General features: G+C 46.3%; 1 protein-coding gene across 1 annotated transcript in view; it reads right to left on the bottom strand.

Moving 5' to 3' along the window:
- Nucleotides 1–19,767, bottom strand: part of CCDC60 (coiled-coil domain containing 60) — a 177,752-nt gene that overhangs the window by 11,744 nt on the left and 146,241 nt on the right. The window contains exons 6-8 of the mRNA XM_065889531.1: nucleotides 12,569–12,659; nucleotides 8,106–8,340; nucleotides 1,067–1,151 (exon numbers count right to left, since the gene is read on the bottom strand). Of these exons, the coding sequence (XP_065745603.1) occupies nucleotides 1,067–1,151; nucleotides 8,106–8,340; nucleotides 12,569–12,659 (411 nt within the window). The remainder of the gene's footprint in view (nucleotides 1–1,066; nucleotides 1,152–8,105; nucleotides 8,341–12,568; nucleotides 12,660–19,767) is intronic.

The raw sequence follows: 19,767 nt of genomic DNA, 5'->3' as shown, positions 1-19,767 counted from the left end.
TTTTAGAGGCCAGAGGTCCAGTGGACAGGGCTTTCCGCTGGAAGGAGGACACCTCAGGTTCAAGTCTGACTCTCTGAGCCAATTACATTGGTTGCCGGCTTGAAACTTCAAAGGGTTCTTTTTGTTCCTAGGATAGAAATCAGAATCCTAGAGGTGGCTTCCAAGGTCCCCAGACAGACTTATATCCCTGCCCATCCCATCTGGGAAGCATTTCAGTTCCTTGAAGGTGCTACACTCCCTTTGGACCATGTTTGCACATGTGCCGTCTGCAGTATTCACTCCCCGTGCTGGCTCTCCCGGCGACCCCCCAGCGACTCTGGCTGGTGAGCTCCTTCTCATGCTTCATCCAAAATCTCAGCTTAAAGTTTCTTCTTTGGAGGGAACTTCTCTCATCCCCATCCCGGACTAGATCAGATGCCCCTATTATGTCTTCTCACAGGTCTGAGCTTTTCTTTCATAACGCTTCCTGCAATAATTAGTACGGTCCATCCATATTCACAAATACTCACTAAAAGAATGAATGAATAGGGCTTCCCTGGTGGCGCAGTGGTTGAGAGTCCGCCTGCCGATGCAGGGGACACGGGTTCGTGTCCCGGTCCAGGAAGATCCCACATGCCACGGAGCAGCTGGGCCCATGAGCCATGGCCGCTGAGCCTGTGCGTCCGGAGCCTGTGCTCCACAACGGGAAAGGCCACAACAGTGAGAGGCCCGCGTACCGCAAAAAAAAAAAAAAAAAGAATGAATGAATAAACCTCTGGGTTCCTGGGAAGCAGTGCAGCCGAGTGGATAAGAGAACAGTTTTTGGAATTACGAAAGATTTGGGTTCGAGATGTGGCCTTACCATCCGTTAGCCTCTCTGAACCTCATTTCCTTATTTGTAAAATGAAGACAACGGTACCTACCTTGTAGGGTTGTTGGAAGAACTCAGGGAGGTGATACACATGAGCAAAGTACACGGTTCAGCGCTTGTCACAGAGGAGATGCTCAACCGTTGGGAACTGCTGTCCTTTATGTTATCACTATGATGCTGACATCCTTTATTTGCCCAGGTGTCAAAAGAACATACCTGGCCGCTTGTTTTTGCATCCCATTTGCCATTGTGACTGTTCTCTGAGCATCTTCCCGAACCATCTCCAGGAGCTTCTGCAGATCTGATGGGAACACAAGAGGTCACTGTCTGCAGGGTGCTCGTGAGACAGGACTGCGCAGGTCACGGCCCAGCCCCCAGGCCGATATCGCCTCTGCTCTGGCGTACTGGGGAGCCGGAGAAGGATTTGACCGGGGTCTAGAAGTCTGCAGGTTGTAAACGTGACTCGTCTGCTTCCAACCAGTGACTGGCCATCTCCTTTGGGACGACAGCTAAATTCCTCCCCGTGGCCTGTGAGGCCTTGAGGGTCTTGGCTTCTTTCTATCTCCTGTTTCATCTCATTCCTCCTGGCCGCAGCCCCCCTCCACCCTGCCCTTAAACACTCTTCTGTAGCCTGAGATAACTGTTTCCAATTCCAAGAAGAAATCAACTTGCCCGGGAAAACCCTCTCTGATCCCAAAGACCTGAAGCTCCAAACTGGTGATCCACAGGCCGACTCTAGCTCGTAAATGTGTTTGATTTGATTTGATGTAGATGCTCAAACTTTTCGTAACTGGAAGTTTTCAAATTACAAATCTGGGCCTCCAGTTTCCCTGGAAAAGACTCTGAGGTGGGGCTCATCCCGTGCTGATGGGGCCCTTTAGAACTTCCAGTGCATCCTCCAGCTCCCCATGCCCCCCCCGCCCACTCCTCACTGCATGAGTTGACTTATATATTCACACTTCACATTGTTGCTTTTTACACAATGTAGAGATATTTCTTTGTGCCTATCATGGGTTGACTTGTGTCCTCCCAAAAGATAATGTTCAAGCCCTAATCCTCAGTACCTCAGAATGTGAATTATTCATATTCTTATTTAGAAATAGGGTGGCTACAGGTGTAACGAAGATGAGGTCATACTGGAGTAGGATGGGCCCTCGATCCAATATGACTGGTGTCCTTGTAATAAGGCGGGAGAGACACAAAGGGAGAAGATGGCCATGTGATGACAGAGGCAGAGACCGGACTGCTGATGTGTCTACAAGCCAAAATGCCAAGGCTTACCAACAATTACCACAAGCTAGAAGAGGCAGGGAAGGGTTCTCCCATACAGATTTCAGAAGAAGCATAGCCCTGCTGACGCCTTCATCTGGAGTCTAACCTCTAGCGCTGTGAGACGATAAATTCCTATTGCTTTAAGCCAGGAAATGTACTTTGTTAAGGCAGCCCTGGGAATCTAATACATGGACACTCTTAAAAGTTGGAAAATAATATATATTTGGAGTAAGCGAGGTGCTTCAAGAAAAGTGGGAGAGTGGGAGCCCTAAGTGTTTTGTACAAATACAGATGGGCAAGCAGTTGGCACCCTGCTTGTCATACAGGCGTCTCTGTCAACATTTGCTAAATAAATAAGCAAACGACTAAGGAGGAAAAAAAAGTAGGAAGGGGTTTGGGAGACTATGAGCTAGATTTGGGATATCAATGAAGGAAGACAGGGCCAACATGGACACTTTTCACTCTTTAGTAGGCGCCTGTAGTCAGCTCGAGGTCAAGTCTCAAAAGCCGTACCTGCAAGGGTGAAGGCGGTGCTTCCCAGGGCCGTTTGTGTCCAACCTTGTTTGTGAATGCAAGTCACTGGGTGCTAGGGAAAGGGTGCTCCCGTCAGTGACCTGGGAGCCATCTAGGCTGTGACAAACGTCAGCATTTAGCCACTTTCCACTCCCCCTTCCTCATTCTCAAGTACTGATAGTTTATCTTCCCAGTAACTGGTGGGCATGATTCCATCTGACCTGGATCTGATCTTCATTTTTGTCTTGTCATGCCCACCTTCCCTACTGCCACGCATCCCAGAATCCTTGGGGTGTGTCCAGAAGCCTATTGATGAGGGAGCTCTGGCTGCTTCCTCCACTTTCTTCCCTTCTCTTGGGGACCCAGCAGCACCATCTGACCACTCCCCCGCTCCTGCCCCTACCCGGAAGCAAACCAGCCTAGTGTGTGGATACCAGCAAATGAGCCCAGTGACCTGGCACACTGGGCAGCTCTCCTAGAGAGTCCCCTATAAGGCTCCATATGCCATTTAATGCACCAAAGGTTTCTTTCTGCTTGCCAATAATGCCTCTGGGCAGGAACGGTGCCCACCAACATCAAGCTCCACCCGTCACATAGCGGAGGTTGGAGATGTATGAACTAGAACAAAGCCTTGGGACTGCGAGGCCCATGTCTACCCACCAAGGCCCATGTCTACTCTCCAAGGAAGGAGAGATTTCTTTGGAAAAGGTGCAGGTGCCACAGAATAGAGTCTCCCTGAGGAAGACAGTCTTGTGATGGATGTCCACACTCAGAGGAACCTGCTTAGTTCCCCATCCCCAGGGCTATGGGGATGCCATTGCCCAATGCTCAGAGATAACAGCATCCTCTGTTTCAGCGCCGAATCACACCCCTAAAGGAAAATTCTAACTCCCTTCCTCCATTGTCCATCCCCGGCCTGTCTAAGAATCCCCCTCGAGAGCAACTATACCCATTTCTTCCTCTCTGTTGGGGGAAAAGAGAGGAAGTCCTTTTGTTGTATGGGGTTGTTTCGGTGGCGGAATGGGGGGGGAACAGTAGAAGGCACAGGACCCCTCTTTTTGAGTTACTATTTAAGTAAGTTTCTCCTCTAACAGTTCCAAGACTGGAAGATTCAAGACTGGCAGAAGGAATGGTCTGGGCTTTGGTTCCTCCGGAATCCCTTGGCCATTGATTTGGGAAGGGACCATTCCACAGAGAGGCCACGGCCTGCTGTCCCCAGCGATCTGTGTCCACAAAGACTTCATTATGCAGCCAGCCCTGGAAATTAAACCTTGGTCAGATGGCGTGTCTCTTAGAATAGGATTCATGAATTCAGAATCAGTTGGAGGAGGTTTTAGAAGGCAATGAAAGTCTGGGAAATTAATCTACTTTTGTGAAGGCTCTGACAAATGCAATGGAGGTTAAGGTATAAATAGAGAAAAAGGGTGAAGAGGCTGAGGGAGAAGGACTTTCTCTCCTGGGTGTTGGTCTCTGGTGGGAATGCATCTCCCAGCCATTGCTGTGCACCTACCGTGTGCCAGGTAGAAGGTGAGTAAGACGCTGTTCCACGCCTGAAGGGAGCTCACACTCCTTTCTCCTTTCTTCAGTAACAGAAATATATGTATGCATATGTACTTGTGTGTGTGTGTGTGTGTGTGTGTGTGTGAGGGAAGCATTTATTAGCCCAATTTCCCAACATGCTTTGTAGCTAGGTGTGCCCCTGTGACTAAATTCTGGGCCATGAGATTTTAGGAGAAATACTGGATGAAGCTTCTGAGAAGACTGCTTAAAGCTCAGCTGGAAGTGAGCACTTCTCTACTTCACCTACTTCCTTCTGCTTCCCTCGTAGGATGTGACTCTGATGACTGGCATTCCAGCAGCCATTTTGGGCCATGAAGTGATCCGTGGTGAAGAAAGACAGAAGGAAGTAGGATCCCTGATGATCTTCTGGAACCACCCTATCTCTAATCTGTAAGAAAAATTAGTTTTTATCTTTTTTAAGCTACTTTTTTCAGGTCTCTGTACCTAGCCAAAAGAAGTTCCTACCCGATACAGTGAGATGTAGTTGTAACTTAAAATTAAGTACTTAATACAAGCAAATACAAAATACTAAGAGAATTGAGAGAAGGAGAGTCAGAGAAAACTTCACAGAGGAGGGAATATTTGAGCTGGGTCTTAAAGGTTGAATAGGAGTCCATTCGACTGAAGGGTTGGAGGTGAAAGGGCACCACAGACAGAGGAGGGCATGAAAGAAGATGCATTGTTTAGGAAGAGAGAGTTTTTTTAGTGAGGCTGGAGCACCTGGTATAAGGTGTGACATGGCAAGAGCAGAGCCCATTATAGGCAGCCTGGGACAAGATCAGATGGAGTGTCTTAGAGGCAATGGCGGGGGGGGGGGGGGGGTCACTGAAAGATATTAAGCTGGGAAGCACTACATTAAGTTTTTAATTTAGAAAGTTCCTTCTGGTTCAACACGGACAAGAATCTGTAGGCGAGGGGGTGTAAGACAGAAGCAGGGAGGTTAATTACTAGGCTGCTACTGTCATCTAGATGAGAGGTGATGAAAACTGGACCAGGGCTCCCCAGCCTAGGTGCCTACCGGGAGCAGATACCACAGGTGAGTGACAAGAGCTAGTGTGAGAAAAATCAGGCTGCTCTCTTGGTCTTTCATTTCCCACTTTTTCTAGACTTGGGTAAAGCAAAGAAATTAAGTGTGACATGAGAGCCAGACTGCCTGGTTTCAAACTCTGGCTTCATCACTTATTGGATGTGTGCCTTTGGGCACATAATTTAACCTCTCTGTGCCCCAATTTCCTCATCTGCAAAATAGGCAAAAAAAGTTGTTGTGAGGATTAAATGAATATGTATATCTGTGTATATTCACATACACACACGCACTCACACAGACAGTGTCTGACACATAAAAGTCCTCTTAGGGTTAGTTATTGTATCATCACCATTATCATTCTAAGACAAACAAGAGGGCAAAGGAGATGATAAATGGGCAAGCACTTGGTCAACTGGGAGCAATGTAATGATTGGGAGTAACAGGGAGTGGTGGGGACTGTGGAAAACTAGAGAGCACATGCCCCACCTAAGAAGGGCAGCTCCAGTTGACTGCTGTCATGCAGGGATGCAGGCTCACTGCTGCCACAAAGAATAACTTTTTTTAAATCAGAATTGTGATGTCCAATCCCTCAATCTTAAAAAGTCACTCCTACTTTTTTTTTTTTTAAACAAAGCCTTGTGTGGTAAACAAAACACAGTGTGCAGGAACCAGCCCATGTGCCCCAATTTTCTACCTCTAAACTAAGACAAAAGCAATAGGAATGAAGAGGGTAGGGTTCAAAAGAGCTTTGGGAGATGGCACTGGTTGGGGCAGGCAACTGGTTAGACTGAGAGTAGGAGTAGGGTGGCCGTTAGGGAAGGGTCTGTGGTGTCTCAGGTGCCTGGAGAGAGGGCATTATTCTCCCCTCCCCTCACTGCCAAGTCTCTTCCCCCTCTGGCCCCTCCTTCCTTCAGCTCTCAGGTTGCCACTGGGACTGAGGCACTTCTTGAAGCTGGGGACTCTTCCCTGCTTGTCTTACTTGAGAGCAAGGTTTTCAGAGTTAAGAGACACAGAGTGGACACAACATTAATAACCACACACAGACCTTTGAAAAGAAAACCAGGTCTTGTTACTCCTACACTTGCAACCTTCCAGAGCCTTCCTCTTGCACTTGGAATAATTCTGAAGTCCTTACGTTGCTCTACAAAGGCCACGCATGCTCTCACCCCTGCATCCCTCCCCAGCTTCATGTCTTCAGAAACTCAAATGTCAGGGCTGAGAGAGGCTTCCCTTGACCACCCTGTCTAACCTAGCTCCATTCCCACCAATAGTCTCTCTCCAGCCTGAATCTTGTTTTATTATCTTCCAATCATGTATTATCTGCAATTGGCTTGCTATTTATGGCTTTCTTGTTTATGTCTGCTTTTTCCTTGTAAAATATAAGCTTGGGGAGGGCAGGTACTGTCATCCCAGGTTCCAGGAACACAGTAGCTGCTCAATAAATACATTTGGAATGAAAGAAGGTTCAAGAACTCCAGAAGAGTCATACATCTGATGATGGTTTATCTCAGTTCCTCTCCACCTGCGATAACACTTCCGTTCAGCAAACAGCTTTTCAGGGCTTAGAACTTTTCTTGGTCTCCTGTTAACAAGGGGGATGGTGGAAAATTTTCTCATTGGCCATCATTACTGTGAGTGCTGACCACTTACTGAACTTTTGCACTTTTGCCCATTTCTGGCTTTGATAATCGGGGCCCTAATCAGGCTTTCTGGTTTACCTTGACCTTTTTTTTCAACCTCCTTGTATCTGTACTAAACCTGGTCCAGCTTTGGTTGCTATGGGCATTCTAGATTGTGTGAAAGAACACTGACTGAGCAGGCAGGCCTCAGCTTAGGTGGCACTGAGGGGACAAAGCATGTGGGGATATGGCAGGGAAGGTGTTTCACGTGCCAGAGTCAGTAGTTCTGCAGTGAGCCTTCCTCTTTCATGCCCCTTTCTCTTTCTTCCTTCTGCCTTCTCCATCTTTCTGCATAAATCCTTTCTTTTCCTGTCTCCTTTTACTATACAAGCTCAAGCCAGAAAGTCCTGAAAATGAATTATTTTACACGACTTATGGAACCCAGTCACAATTCTACCTGGTGGAGGTCCACAGGGTCCCCCTAAAAGAGTGTGCAAAAACATGTATGTGTGTGTGCTTGAATTTTTTTCCTAAAGAGAGGTCCATAGCTTCCAACAGATTTTCTAAAGAACCTGTGTCCCCCAAACTGTGAACCATTGAAAAGGCTTGTTTCAGAGTGGGGGGCTCACAGAGTGATACAACTTCCCTATATAAAATGTCCAGAAAAGTCAAACTTCCAGAGACAGAAAGTAGACTTGTGGCGGGAAAGGGGAGGGACTGCCAGTGGACGTGAGGTTTTCTTTGGGGTCGATTGAAATGTTCTAAAATTAGATGGTGCTGTTGGTTATACAACTCTATAAATTTACAAAAAATCGTTGACGCGTACACTTAAAACAAGTGAATTTTATGGTATGCAAATTATACCTCAATAAAGCTGTTAAAAAAAAAAGTAGGCACCGAATTTCAAAAACATAGTACGAAAAAATGTAAAATATCTTATCAATATTTTTTTATATGATCACATGTCGAAATGACAATATCTTATAAATTGGGCTAAGTAAAATATACTATTAAAATTTTTAAAAAGAGCAGTTGATGACCATGGGCTGTCTCCCAAGGAGAAATGGTTCAGAGTAACCCAAGTTAGAGTATATTTCTGATCTCCACTGAGGGAAAGCAAAGAGGTCCATGGAGACTGAACAGGGCTAGGGGACCCGTGTGTCTCCTTTGCCTGAGTGGGGCGAAGGTAGAGCACATGGGGCTCTTGATATCTGGCTTCATGTCAGAGTCAGGGCAGACTCATCAGATCTAAGGAAGGACTTACTGACATGGAGAGGTTCTTCTTCAGGCTTGGCCGAAGACGATTCGCTGTCCTCAACGTCCTTGCTGCCTGTCGCCTGGGTGATCACACTCTGGGGCTCATCTGAGCCCGGGTTCACGGAGACCATGCTGCTCTGGGGGGATGACCCTCCACTTGTCCGAGACAGACTGAGGGTGGAGCCTCGCCGGCTTGGTTTGCGGCTGGTGACGCGTGCTACAGGAACCTTGAATCTCTTGGTCTGAAGGAAAGAGAAAATAAAGAGGGATTTTAGAAAGGAAGGAAGGAAGGGAAGAACGGAGGAAAAGAGGAACGGAGGGAGGAAAGTAGGAAAGAAAAAAAGCGAAAACCTGGCTCTGAATATGAATTCCTTTTGGCTCTTTCCAAACACCATGAGACATATCCTGGGTCTGGAAAGACCTTCTGTCACAAATCAAGATAATTTATACACATGTGTTTATTGGAAGCGAGTTTGATGGGACTTATTCTACTCAGTGAGTGCAATGGTTGCCCAAGTAGTCACCACAGGAAGCCAAACATGTTATTCCAATGATGTTGCCATGGACGACAACGGTTTTTTACTTTTCTTTTGTAATAATCATCAGAGTTGATTTTTAAACTGGGGGAGGATGGGTCTAATTTCTTTAGCTGCATCTTGGTTTCGACCCCCAATTCTATGTGTCAACCTTTTGCTCACCAAATGACACCTGGGGCTCAAAGAATAAAGATTTATGTTCACTGGGGTTTTCTGAAGATGGAGAAAACTCTAGGCTTGACACTCAGGAGGTGCAGGTGAGGGATGCAGATTTGTCTGATGAGGGGGCACTCTTGGGTGGAGGGGGGAGGAGCCATGATGGAGGTGGGTGGGAAGACCTAGATGACAAGTCCTAGGAGGTAAAAGGAGGTAGGTAGGGAAAGTCCTGCAAGAAGAATGGGAATTTTTGGAAGGGGTCAGAGTGTACAGGTTACAGGAATGTGTGCGTGTCTGTGTGTGTGTGCGTGCGCGCACACACACCGTCTTGCATGATCGGTGTCACTTCAGAGCGTACCGTGTGCGCTTATGTCTTCGTTTAATTCATGCTTCCTGTCTTAGGCTTCCTAACTTGCCCTAAGTTGCTCAGCTGCTCCAGGATAAGAGCTCAGTGAGGGTCTGGGCTACAGTTTACACTCCATTAAAAGAGAAACAATTTCATCTGAGAACATTTAAAATGAAAGCCCTTGGAGGGCAGTCCAAGGTCTTCTTTGGATGAAACTCATAGTGTGTGATACCCTAGGGAAGAAGATAAGGAGAAGAGGCAGCACGGAAGACCACACAACACTTCATAAATATCTAACAGTGTGGAGAGAACTGTTTTCAGCAGGACTCACCTCAGGGAGTCCGCTGTGTGTGATCAGAAGTAATGTTCTGATTGGCCACCTCATGGGGCCCTGAGTGTAGGTGGAACCTCCCTGCTCCGGAGGAGCGGAGGGATTTCTTGCTTGCACAGGGCAAGGGGAGGGTGGCGGAAGAGAGACGGAAGAAGGTTGTGGGGCTTAAGATGTGGTATCTTCCTGGGAAGGCCACCTCCCCCGATGTATTCGGTGAAATTCTACACAAGTGACGGAACGCTTCAGAATGTGATAGCCTGGGGAACTGGAGTTCAAACTGGGTTTAACCGGATCTCCAAGGGAGCATGGGAGTTACAAAATGACTGTGATAAAGAAAAAGCAAATGCCAAAAGTTGGCATGTTCTTCCCTTTGATAAATTAGGGGCTTGATGCAACGTCCCCTTTGTCCTGGCATCACAACTGGACAAGAGCTTGCCAGACTGACAGCCCCTCTGCTCTCTGCCCCCAGAGGGAGAGAGAATGTCAGCGCTCAGGGATAATACCTGTAGAAGGCAACTCTTCCTGTCTCACCTGGCACGACATGAATTCTTGACTCTGGAAACCACAGTCTTTACATCAATGTCATTTTTGAAGGCTGGACAGATTGTGTCACCAGGGCAGCCTGGAGTCTTGCAATGAGCACCAGACTCAGAGCCAGGGAACCTCAAGGGGGCCCTGAACAGGTCACTCTCCCCTGCTTCCGTCCCCTCATCTATACAACAGAGAGGACGGGCTGGGATGATCTCAGAAGAGCTTTCCATACCCAGAGTTCTGTGTGCATCTTCCTTGCATCAGGATTTCATCCTGTGCTCCTAAAGTTGCCATTAATTAAAATTCAATTAAAAGCCACAGACAGGAAATCCAGAGTGAAGGGCTGACACTTCTCATTAATTGAGAGTGGCAGAAAAATAAAATGTGGGGGGAAGATGTGACAGGCAGTTTCAGCATCCTGCTTGCCCTTTATTCAACTGACTCTCCCTGAATTGACTTAAATCCCCAAATGTTTCTTCTCTCTGTTTTGTATTTCACTCAGGAGTGGTATTAACTGGCTGCCATGTTGCACCTCGGGAGGAACTGCTTTTTGGCAACAAAGGAAAAGATTTCCCTGAATGATTCCTTGTACTTTCTTAGAAGGAGGGATTTCAAACTGGTGGCCCATGGGGAGACATGTTCAGCTGCCCAGAATTCTACAGATTGGGGATATCTTTATATAAGAACTGAGGTTACTGGTCTCTCTTGAAAATGATAAGCCCTGGGTCCCATCTTCACATGACGAGATGAGTAGAACTAAGCAGAGGTTCTCCCCTTTAGCTGTGCAGAATTCCTGTTTGCCACAGACCTCACCACTCCCTACTGTGTTACCCAGCCTGATTTTTTTTCATTTATGCCATTTGTCCGGCTCTTAATGATCACTGCCTTGGCACTGACAAACTCCACACATACAGAAGACTATCAGTTGCTGTGGAAGTTGACTGGAGCCTCTCTTTCAAAGTCCTTAATTTACAGGTGAAGAAACTGAGGTCAGGAGAGAGGAAAGGACTTCTCCAATGCCATGCAGTGAACAGAGTCACAGTGGCTAAACTAGGTCTCCTGATTCCTAATTCAGTGCTCCCTCATCCTCAGAATGGACCACACTGCAGCCCAGAGTTTGATCGACAAACTCGCCCAGGGGGTATTTCAATTCAGTGAGAGTTCAAGTGCAGTGACTCACTCGTCCTTCCTCCAACTGTAGTTGTGACTATTCCTGAAGGACATTTTTTTAAAGGTTTGTGGCTCCTGCTTTTTCTGTGCATCTCTGGAGACAGATACACACGATATCTCCATAGCAACTTTCTGTGATAAAAACAAAGGCTCTCCTTCTCAGGGCACTTAGAAGTGCCCTGATGAAACAGCAAGAAAACGGTGAAACTTCATGAGGGGCAATGATAATCCTACCAGAGAGAACATGCTTTTGAAGAGCTCAGTGTTTTAATAAACAGGGTTTGGTAAACAGATCCAGGATTAACTCTGGGCTCTGCCACTGCCCAGCTGCGTGGCCTCATGCAAATCACTTATCCTCTTCGAGCCCTAACTTTCTGCTCTCCTACCTGGAAATAAGAATACTGCCCCCATGGGGTTATTAGGAGGACAGGACTGGCTAATACAGCTAAAGAGCTTCCTTAGCACAGAACCTGGCCCACTGTAATTCTGTTCAAGATTGGCTTCTAAAAATTACATAACCACAATAATGCTCAGCATTTTCACATTTTCAAAGTGAGATTGCATACTGTTTCCTAGGGTTCTTTACTAATGTAAAATAGATAGCTATCGGGAAGCAGCAGCCGCATAGCACAGGGAGATCAGCTCGGTGCTTTGTGACCACCTAGAGGGGTGGGATAGGGAGGGTGGGAGGGAGGGAGATGCAAGAGGGAAGAGATATGGGAACATATGTATAACTGATTCACTTTGTTATAAAGCAGAAACAAACAAACAAAAAGAAGTGAGCAGAAACCAGCATTATATCCATTTTGTGGGTTGGAGCACAGGTTCAGCAAAAATCTCATTGTGCGTCCTCTCAACTGCCTTTAGCTCTCTCCTCTTGCCGTTTATTATGGTGGTGCTTGCTTGTTAAGTGGATGCGTTTGGGGGTTTTGGGGGTTAGGAATGGTTTTAAGTGAAAAGAACAGACCTCTTGATTTTCTCTTAATAATAAACACACGTTCCAGTTTGTAGAAAACCCTGTCTGTTCAATCACTCACTTATTTTCTGACTGAGTTTGAAAGAAAAGGGAGAGCGAGAGAGAGAGAGAAGTGACTGTTACTGATTCAACGTAGACAGTGAGTGAATCCATGTCCTTCCAGTGACGTCTTATTAGGCGGCTGCTCGGCCACCCCCTCCCCGCTGCGTGAGGTGGTGTCCAGCCAAATGACCTTTCTTCTACAATCCCCAGATAAGCATTTCAATTAAAATTTATAAAAAACCATCCAACAGCACGAGGTTCTGACTTCCCTTCACTCAGAGAACCAAGTAAAAAATATCCTATCAGAGAGAAGACTGGCGAAAATCCTCCCCCCCAAGTTGGGGCTGGTAGCCAGGCGGCAGGGTCACGTGCTGACAGTTACCTTCGGGGCTGTGACGAAGCGCTCCCACCTCTGTCCCATGGACTTGTCCTTATTGATTTTCTTTATTGTGCTCTTGCTTCCACCTGGGTCCCTGAGTGAGAAACAGCTTAATGAGTTTTCCGTTTCTAGAGCCTCAGTTTATTACAAGTACTTTTAAGAAATGCAGTAAAGAGATGATGGATGGTGGCTGTTCTCTGCTGTGATTTTTTCCCCCTCCTATACTCGGGAAGCAGTGGAAGGGACAGTTCTTCACAGCCGGGTCTCGCGAGTGGGAATCGAGGTTAGGAGAGACCGCCGCTTACTGGGCAGGGACTGAGGGAGGTGGAGTGTATTTGTACACATTCCGCATCTGTTTGCGTTTTGGACTTGGGTCCTCTCATAGACTCCAGGGCAGGTCTGCCGTTCCTCTTGGGGGTGAATTAAAAAGCATGTTCATTTCCAAATCTCTGCCGGCTCTGGTGCCTAAGGGTCCCACCATCAGGGCCACTTCTGAGTAAACGCACAGAGAGAATTACTAACTTTGCTTGGGCGGGGGGAGCTTACAGGGTGTGTTGCACAATGAAAATCACTGGTTTGGAGTTTATTGAGTGAAAATTCTACACAATTCTACATGCAAGACGCTTCTGTGCATTCTCGCTGAATCATCTCAGCAAAACCTTGTGACGCAGTGATTTATCATCCCATTGTACAGATGAGAAAACAAACTCGGGGTCTCAAGTCACTCATCCAGGTGCATATTCACAATGAATCTAATGACCCTCACTTGCATGGGTCCCGCCAGGGCCCTGTACCTAATTTTGTATTTTAACTTTGTATTCTTTTTCTTAAAGCGCCCCTCTCCCCAATTAAATAAACTTCAGGTTGCGTGAAACCTGCATCTTCCCTCATGGGTTGGAACTTTCTGGGTATGAGATTGAAGCCCCAGCAAGTTTGGATGGTGACATACCTATAACCCTTGATCTGAAACCTGTGGGACCGGATGTGTTGCCAAATTCAGAATCTTGGCCTTTTGGAATGGAAATATGCTGCATGTATACCATATGTTAACATAATCCTTCCAGTGGGGTCTCAGCAGCATCTAATAACCAAACACATTAATATTTCTGCAGTGACATATATGAATATTTACACTAGGTGGGATAAAGACCATAAATAGCTTCAAGTCAAGTCTTGCCACCAAATCAGTTTGGTTCGTGTCAGATTTTGCTGTCAAATTGAGTTATGGCGAAACTGAGTTTTCAGAGCCTTTTGGATTTTGGACCTGTGGCTATGGGGTGGTGGATCCCTGTTGATAAGCAAGCTCTCTCAGCGACCTCTACCTATCTATGCATTGACTGATCTGTTGATCTCTCCATCCATCCCTTTCTTTCTTTATCCCCTTTTTCTCTGCAGAAAGGGTTTTAGATGGCTGGGAGCCTTTAGATCATTTGGCTGGCTGTCACTCAGAGTAGAGGAGGGACTTGAGGGAATGAGACGGCCAGACCAGTTTGATGTGGGGAGGCACCAACAGGAGTCTAGACTTAGCAGGGGCTGCCAAGTGCTGGTGGTGGTGGGAGATACTCAGATAGGAGGCAAAGGTGATCAAGATAAATAAAGCTCGATTCTTATGGCGTGGGGGTCTGAGCCGCAGAATCAAAGGTTTTTACCAGCCCAGACCGGGAGGGGGATGTGTGTGCTCTTTATTGGCGGAGCCCTTGCTGGGCACCTACCAGCTCACAGTCGCAAACTGAGAAATGCACACAGACGACAAGGTGAAAGTCAGGCTGGGGAGGGTGGGGTGAGAATGTACCTCCAAGCTTTTTGTAAGACTTTATGTTTGATTACACAAGAAAAAGCCCTCTGAATAATTAACAGTGAAGCTCACGTAACGTTGGTTCTGCCCGCCTCTCCCCAGAGTAATCAAATTAGGGAATATTTAAAATCCAGCTGGAGGAAGGAGCAGCAATACTTCAGTCCTATAAACAATATTTAAACTAGCGGCACTTTTGAAGTCTAATTTAAGGCTCACCAACTGGAAGCTTTAGTGTTTCCACTTCGGAGCGTTTCTTTCAAGACCACAGGGCTTTTCTCGCTTTTCCCCTTTGCTAACGCAGCTCCTGCTGTGCCTCCAGGCTTCTTCTTGATGTTCAAAAGCAAACCCTCTTCCCCTTTTAAAATTAAATCTGGTACGGCCAAGCTTTCAAAATCTTAAATATTCAGACCGGATCGGGAAGATGGAGGTTTCTCGTTCACGCAGACTTCCAAGACGACCCCAAATCTATTGTGACTTCAGGCAGCAGGTTAAATGAGCTAAAAATGCAGCAAGCTTCCCAGGGATCTTAAAAAGCCCTGAGCATCGTTCTTGCAAAGCCACTGATAAAGAAAGGGCCTGGTTGGACAGAATCCGTCTCTCTGATGTTTCACTTTCAGTAGCAAATAAGCCAAAAAGGAGGATCGATAGGGGGAGAAAAGGAAATAACCCAAGCGCTGTCATCCACAGTGGGCTGACCACACACTACTACACAGGCAAGCTGAAGCTCCTGCCCACGGCCTGGAGGGACAGGCAGGGCCCTTCACCCACCAGAGTCCCAGGTCTTCTCGGCTTCTTAAAGTCGGGGGTCGCTCTGTGACTTGCTTTGTTCAAAAATACTTGAGCGAAAGTGACACGTGGCCTGTAGGGCGATGCTTTAAGGGCCAGTGCTCAGGTCAGATTCCCTTTCCCGCTGGGTCCTTGGGCCACTACGGTGAGCAGAGTCCCGTGCGGTGGACACGTCAAGGGTGAGCGAGAAACGAACTTGCGCTGCGCTAAGCTGCTGAGATTTGGGGGTTGCTCATCACGGCAGCTTAATTGACCTTACCTAACCGATGCCTCTGATTTACTGTCTGTGTGACCTCAGGCCAGTCTCTCCTGAGCATCAGAACCAGGAAAAGGGGTGTAGCTGGGTGGTTAACAATGGGTTTAAGAGTCGGGCGGACCAGCTGTTTGAGTCCTCCGCCTGCCCTGCTGCTTCCTAGATGTGAGATTTCGTGTAATATTTACCCTCTCTGAGCCTCAGTGTCCTCATCTGTCAAATGGGGGAACATCAGCTAAGTCAGAGGATGATTAGAGTGAAGATGCAATGAAATGGGGCTCGTTAGGAGCTTTCCAGGGTGCCTTGTATACACAACTGAATACAGCTGAACTATGAACAACACATGCTTTTTTCAACAGAAACCTTAATGTGGCTTGGAGGAGGGGCTGATGGTGGGGAAGGAGACACTAGGGCACATCCGTGGGGGAGAAGTGGCTGTGATTTTGAGACCACATTTTCTCTCTGCTGAAGCTTTCTGGGGGATCCTATTTGCCAGAAATCAAGGGAAGAAGTCGTTGAGCACCGCTGCATCTCTTTTTAACTGTACCGCCAAGCACATTTTGCTCCTAGCAGCCACTTGAAGACATCTATCCACAGCGGCAATCAGAGTAATTTTCTCAAATACTTCACTCTTTCTGAATCCGCATTTGCTTCTCAGGGTGGAAAGTCTGCTGGCTGGTTGAGGATGTGTTCACGTGTCCACAACAAGATGGGAGAACGGACGTAACTGCTGATTTTGCAGTAGGGAGGGAACAGAGTTCAAAGCTCCCAGGATCTCCCAGGCCAGGGTGCCCGTCCCAACTCCTGAGTGACAGGTGCTCTGATCATCTTGCCACGTTTTCCCACTCCTGTAGAGATGTCCACTTGAGAACAGGCGTGGAGGAATGATGCAATTAGGTCAGTGCAGGTAAAATCAGAGACTTCACTCAAACGTCACCTTCTCTGTGAGTCTTTCCCTGACGACCCAACTTAAAAGTCACCCCCCCACACCCTGTCACTATCACATCACCCTGTCAATTTCTTCATGACGCTTAATGCTATCTCAAGGAATCTTGATTATTACATGTTTATTATCTGTTGCTCGCCTCCACGTGGATCCCTTGGAATAGAAGATCAAGAGAGCAGGAATGTTGTCTTATTTTCATGGGTGAATCCCCAGTAGTGCCTGAAAAAAGTGGGTTGAAGGAAAATGAGACTTTCTGGGGTCGGGGTGGGGGGAAGCATTGCTGCTAACGTGTTGTTCAGAATGATGCCGCCTTTTTTTCACAAGAGTGACAATCCGGCAAACACTTAAAAGATTTGGGGGGAATTGGTTAAGTATGTTGATAAACTCCACAGTCGTTAAAAGAGGTTTTGACATGGAGAGATGTTTAACGTATTTATTAAGTTAAATAACAAAAATTTAGTTGCAAAACAATAAATGTAAACGGCTTTTTTTAAAGGAAATTATATATTTAGATATCATATGATCTTGGTAAGTTGGGGTCCCTTTTGTATCCTGGCAAATAAATGAGTTATTCTTTTTTTTTTTTCTTGACACCAGACTGTTCCCTAAATTAATTGAAGATTTGAGTGCCTTGGCTAGAAACAGAGGAAACAATCATTTAGTGGTTAAGTGCACATGCTTTGCGTCTGGGCTACCTGGGTTCAAGTCCTGACTTCTACTAGCTGCGTAACTTGCAGCAAGTTACTTAAATTCTCTTTGACTCAGTTTCCTCATTTGTAAGTCAGAATGAGGCCCCAATAAGGTCATATATCCAGAGCAGTGCTTGACAAAGAAAGCACTCAAATGCCAGCTATTTTCCTTATAACACAGTAGCTGGATTTAGGTGACTGTGTCATATTTGAAATGCTTTATATATAGAAAGGCATCTATATTTTTCTAAAGCAGGTGTGGGTTCTTTGTGCCTGAGAAGCCCAGCCTTTTTCTTAATGAAAATCAGGATTTTCCATTTGGACTCTCCACTTAAGAGTGGGTCCAGGAGTTCCCTGGTGGCCTAGTGGTCACTGCCGTAGCCCAGGTTCAATCCCTGGTCGGCGAACTGAGATCCTGCAAGCCAAAAAAAAAAAAAAAAAGAGTGGGTCCAATGGTGTCTCTCTGGGACAGCCCGAGGCAGTAAGACATACCTGACTGCCCCAGCGGAGAGCACATGATTACATGCCTATGGAGGCTCAAGGCTGTTGGAACAGCTCCTTCCCTCTGCCTGGAAGGTACATCAGTAACTCTTCACTTCCCTCTTAGGCCTGGGGTCTGTTCTGTCCTTCCCCACTGGGTGGGGGTGAGTGGCACTGGGAAGAGGTGGCACTAAGGCCTGAAGTGCTTGCTTAACACCGGGTCTTGTCTGTTTCTCTGTAAAGATCCATTCGTTTCTACTCAGTCCTTGGAAAGTGAGTCTCTAGTAAGAATAAAACCAGTACAAGTTCACAACCCCTGAACCAACTCCAAAATCCAAAGGGTCTTGACAACCAAAAAAACAAAATTAATAACCTATTTGGCAGCAAAACATGACCTGAACTGATGGGAGGCTATTGATGACCTTTATTTACCTTTGAGTATCCATTTAGTATAAATATTCATTCAGTTTTTTTCCTGCAGAAATACGTTTGATGCTAGGGTGCTGCCCCAGCTCCCTCTGGGAGTATGATATTCTATATGGTATATGTCCCATATTTCTTTTCTAAAATGTCAAAAAAGAAAAAAAAATTCAGAATTCTGAAACGCAGCTGGTCCCAAAGGTTTGAATAAAAATCTGTGGGCCCTGATATATGAAACAAGTCTTACTTTGCCTAAACAGAAGCCTACATCTCTCAGAGAAGGATAATTAGTACATTCATTATTGAAGGCTCAGTTTCTGCTCTGTGTGGACCTGATCATCTTGTCAATTGAAATAAACTGTCCTGCTAGGAGTAGAATTAATGAGGATGCTGGGAAATGATAATGTGTTTCAACTGCCACATGATGAAATTGGGAAGGCCTTTTTTCCTTTTTTTTTTTCTAAATAAAGCAGAGACTCAGGTGCAACTAAGAATGCAATGCTAAAATCTCTCATCTGTCCATTTACCAAACCATTCGCCAATCCATCCAAATATGGGATCTTCCTGCAGTGAACAAAGATCATCTGTTTGTAGCACGCTAGATGCCAGTTAGTAAAGTTTTGCTGCCTGTAGAAAGCCCACTTTGAGGTGTTGAATCACCCCACTTTCTTACTATAAAATCCATAAGGGGGCAGGATTGGACCTACAGCCATCATAATGTCTAACAGAAACGAAACCTCTGGGATCTACAGGTCCTGGAGAATGGATGTTTCCTTCTGGAAAATGCATGGTGGGTATCAGGACTCAAGGTTTATGTTTCGAGCACTTTAATAACAGAAGATGCTTGCTTGTTGGTGGAAACTGAGAAGCACAGTCAGGGGAACTGAAGATGTGGTATTTTCCTCTTGGGGTCATTCCCTGGATTGCCCATCTTTGCAACCAGATTTTGGTTGAACTCACGTAGCCTTCCCCCCACCCGCCCCCATCTCGTTGTATCTGTATCCATTCGCTCAGTGAACATGGATCTCAGCTGTTGGTAAAATTCTGCTCAGAGCTTTATTTCTTCCCTAGCCCTAAGTCTCAATGGTATTGACAGTCATAGCTCTAACTGCTCTTTAAAATCGGGATTTTGATCTTGAATAGCTATTGTCTTCTCAGACATCAGGCTAAATGTTCTATATACTCTGTCTTGCTTAATCCTTACAAGAACTCTTCTGAAACAGGAACACATTTGACACATGAAGAAACCAAGACCCAGAGATGTTAAGTGACTTTGCCCAAGGTTACACAGCCATTAAGTGGCAGGGCCTGGACTCATCCATGTCCTTCTGAGGTCAAAGTCCTTGACCTTAATCACTCTACTCCCTCTGGGCTTTAAAAAATGTGTTTGAAGATTTGGGGAAATTCACATTATGGCCTAAGTGTGAAACATCATAAATAGGGATTAAGCATTAAAGCAGAAGACACCCTTTTCTTACTAACTAAAAAAAAAAATCTTTCTGGCACTTGCTAGGGAACATAACACTCGCCCTGCCCCCATCATTCCTAACTTTTTTTTTTTTTTTTTTTTTTTTTTTTTGTGGTACGCGGGCCTCTCATTGTTGTGGCCTCTCCCGTTGCGGAGCACAGGCTCCGGACGCACAAGCTCAGCGGCCATGGCTCACGGGCCCAGCCGCTCCGCGGCATGTGGGATCCTCCCGGACCGGGGCACGAATCTGTGTCCCCTGCATCGGCAGGCGGACTCTCAACCACTGCGCCACCAGGGAAGCCCTATTTTCTTTTTTAATCAATCCCAAACAATGGTGTGCTAGAGTCAGCTCATACTGCATCACA

The sequence above is a fragment of the Phocoena phocoena genome, chromosome 13 (assembly GCF_963924675.1).
Source record: "Phocoena phocoena chromosome 13, mPhoPho1.1, whole genome shotgun sequence".
NCBI classification, from domain to species: domain Eukaryota; kingdom Metazoa; phylum Chordata; class Mammalia; order Artiodactyla; family Phocoenidae; genus Phocoena; species Phocoena phocoena.
Note: the sequence above shows the minus strand (reverse complement) of the source record. Positions and strands in the feature narration are given on the sequence as shown.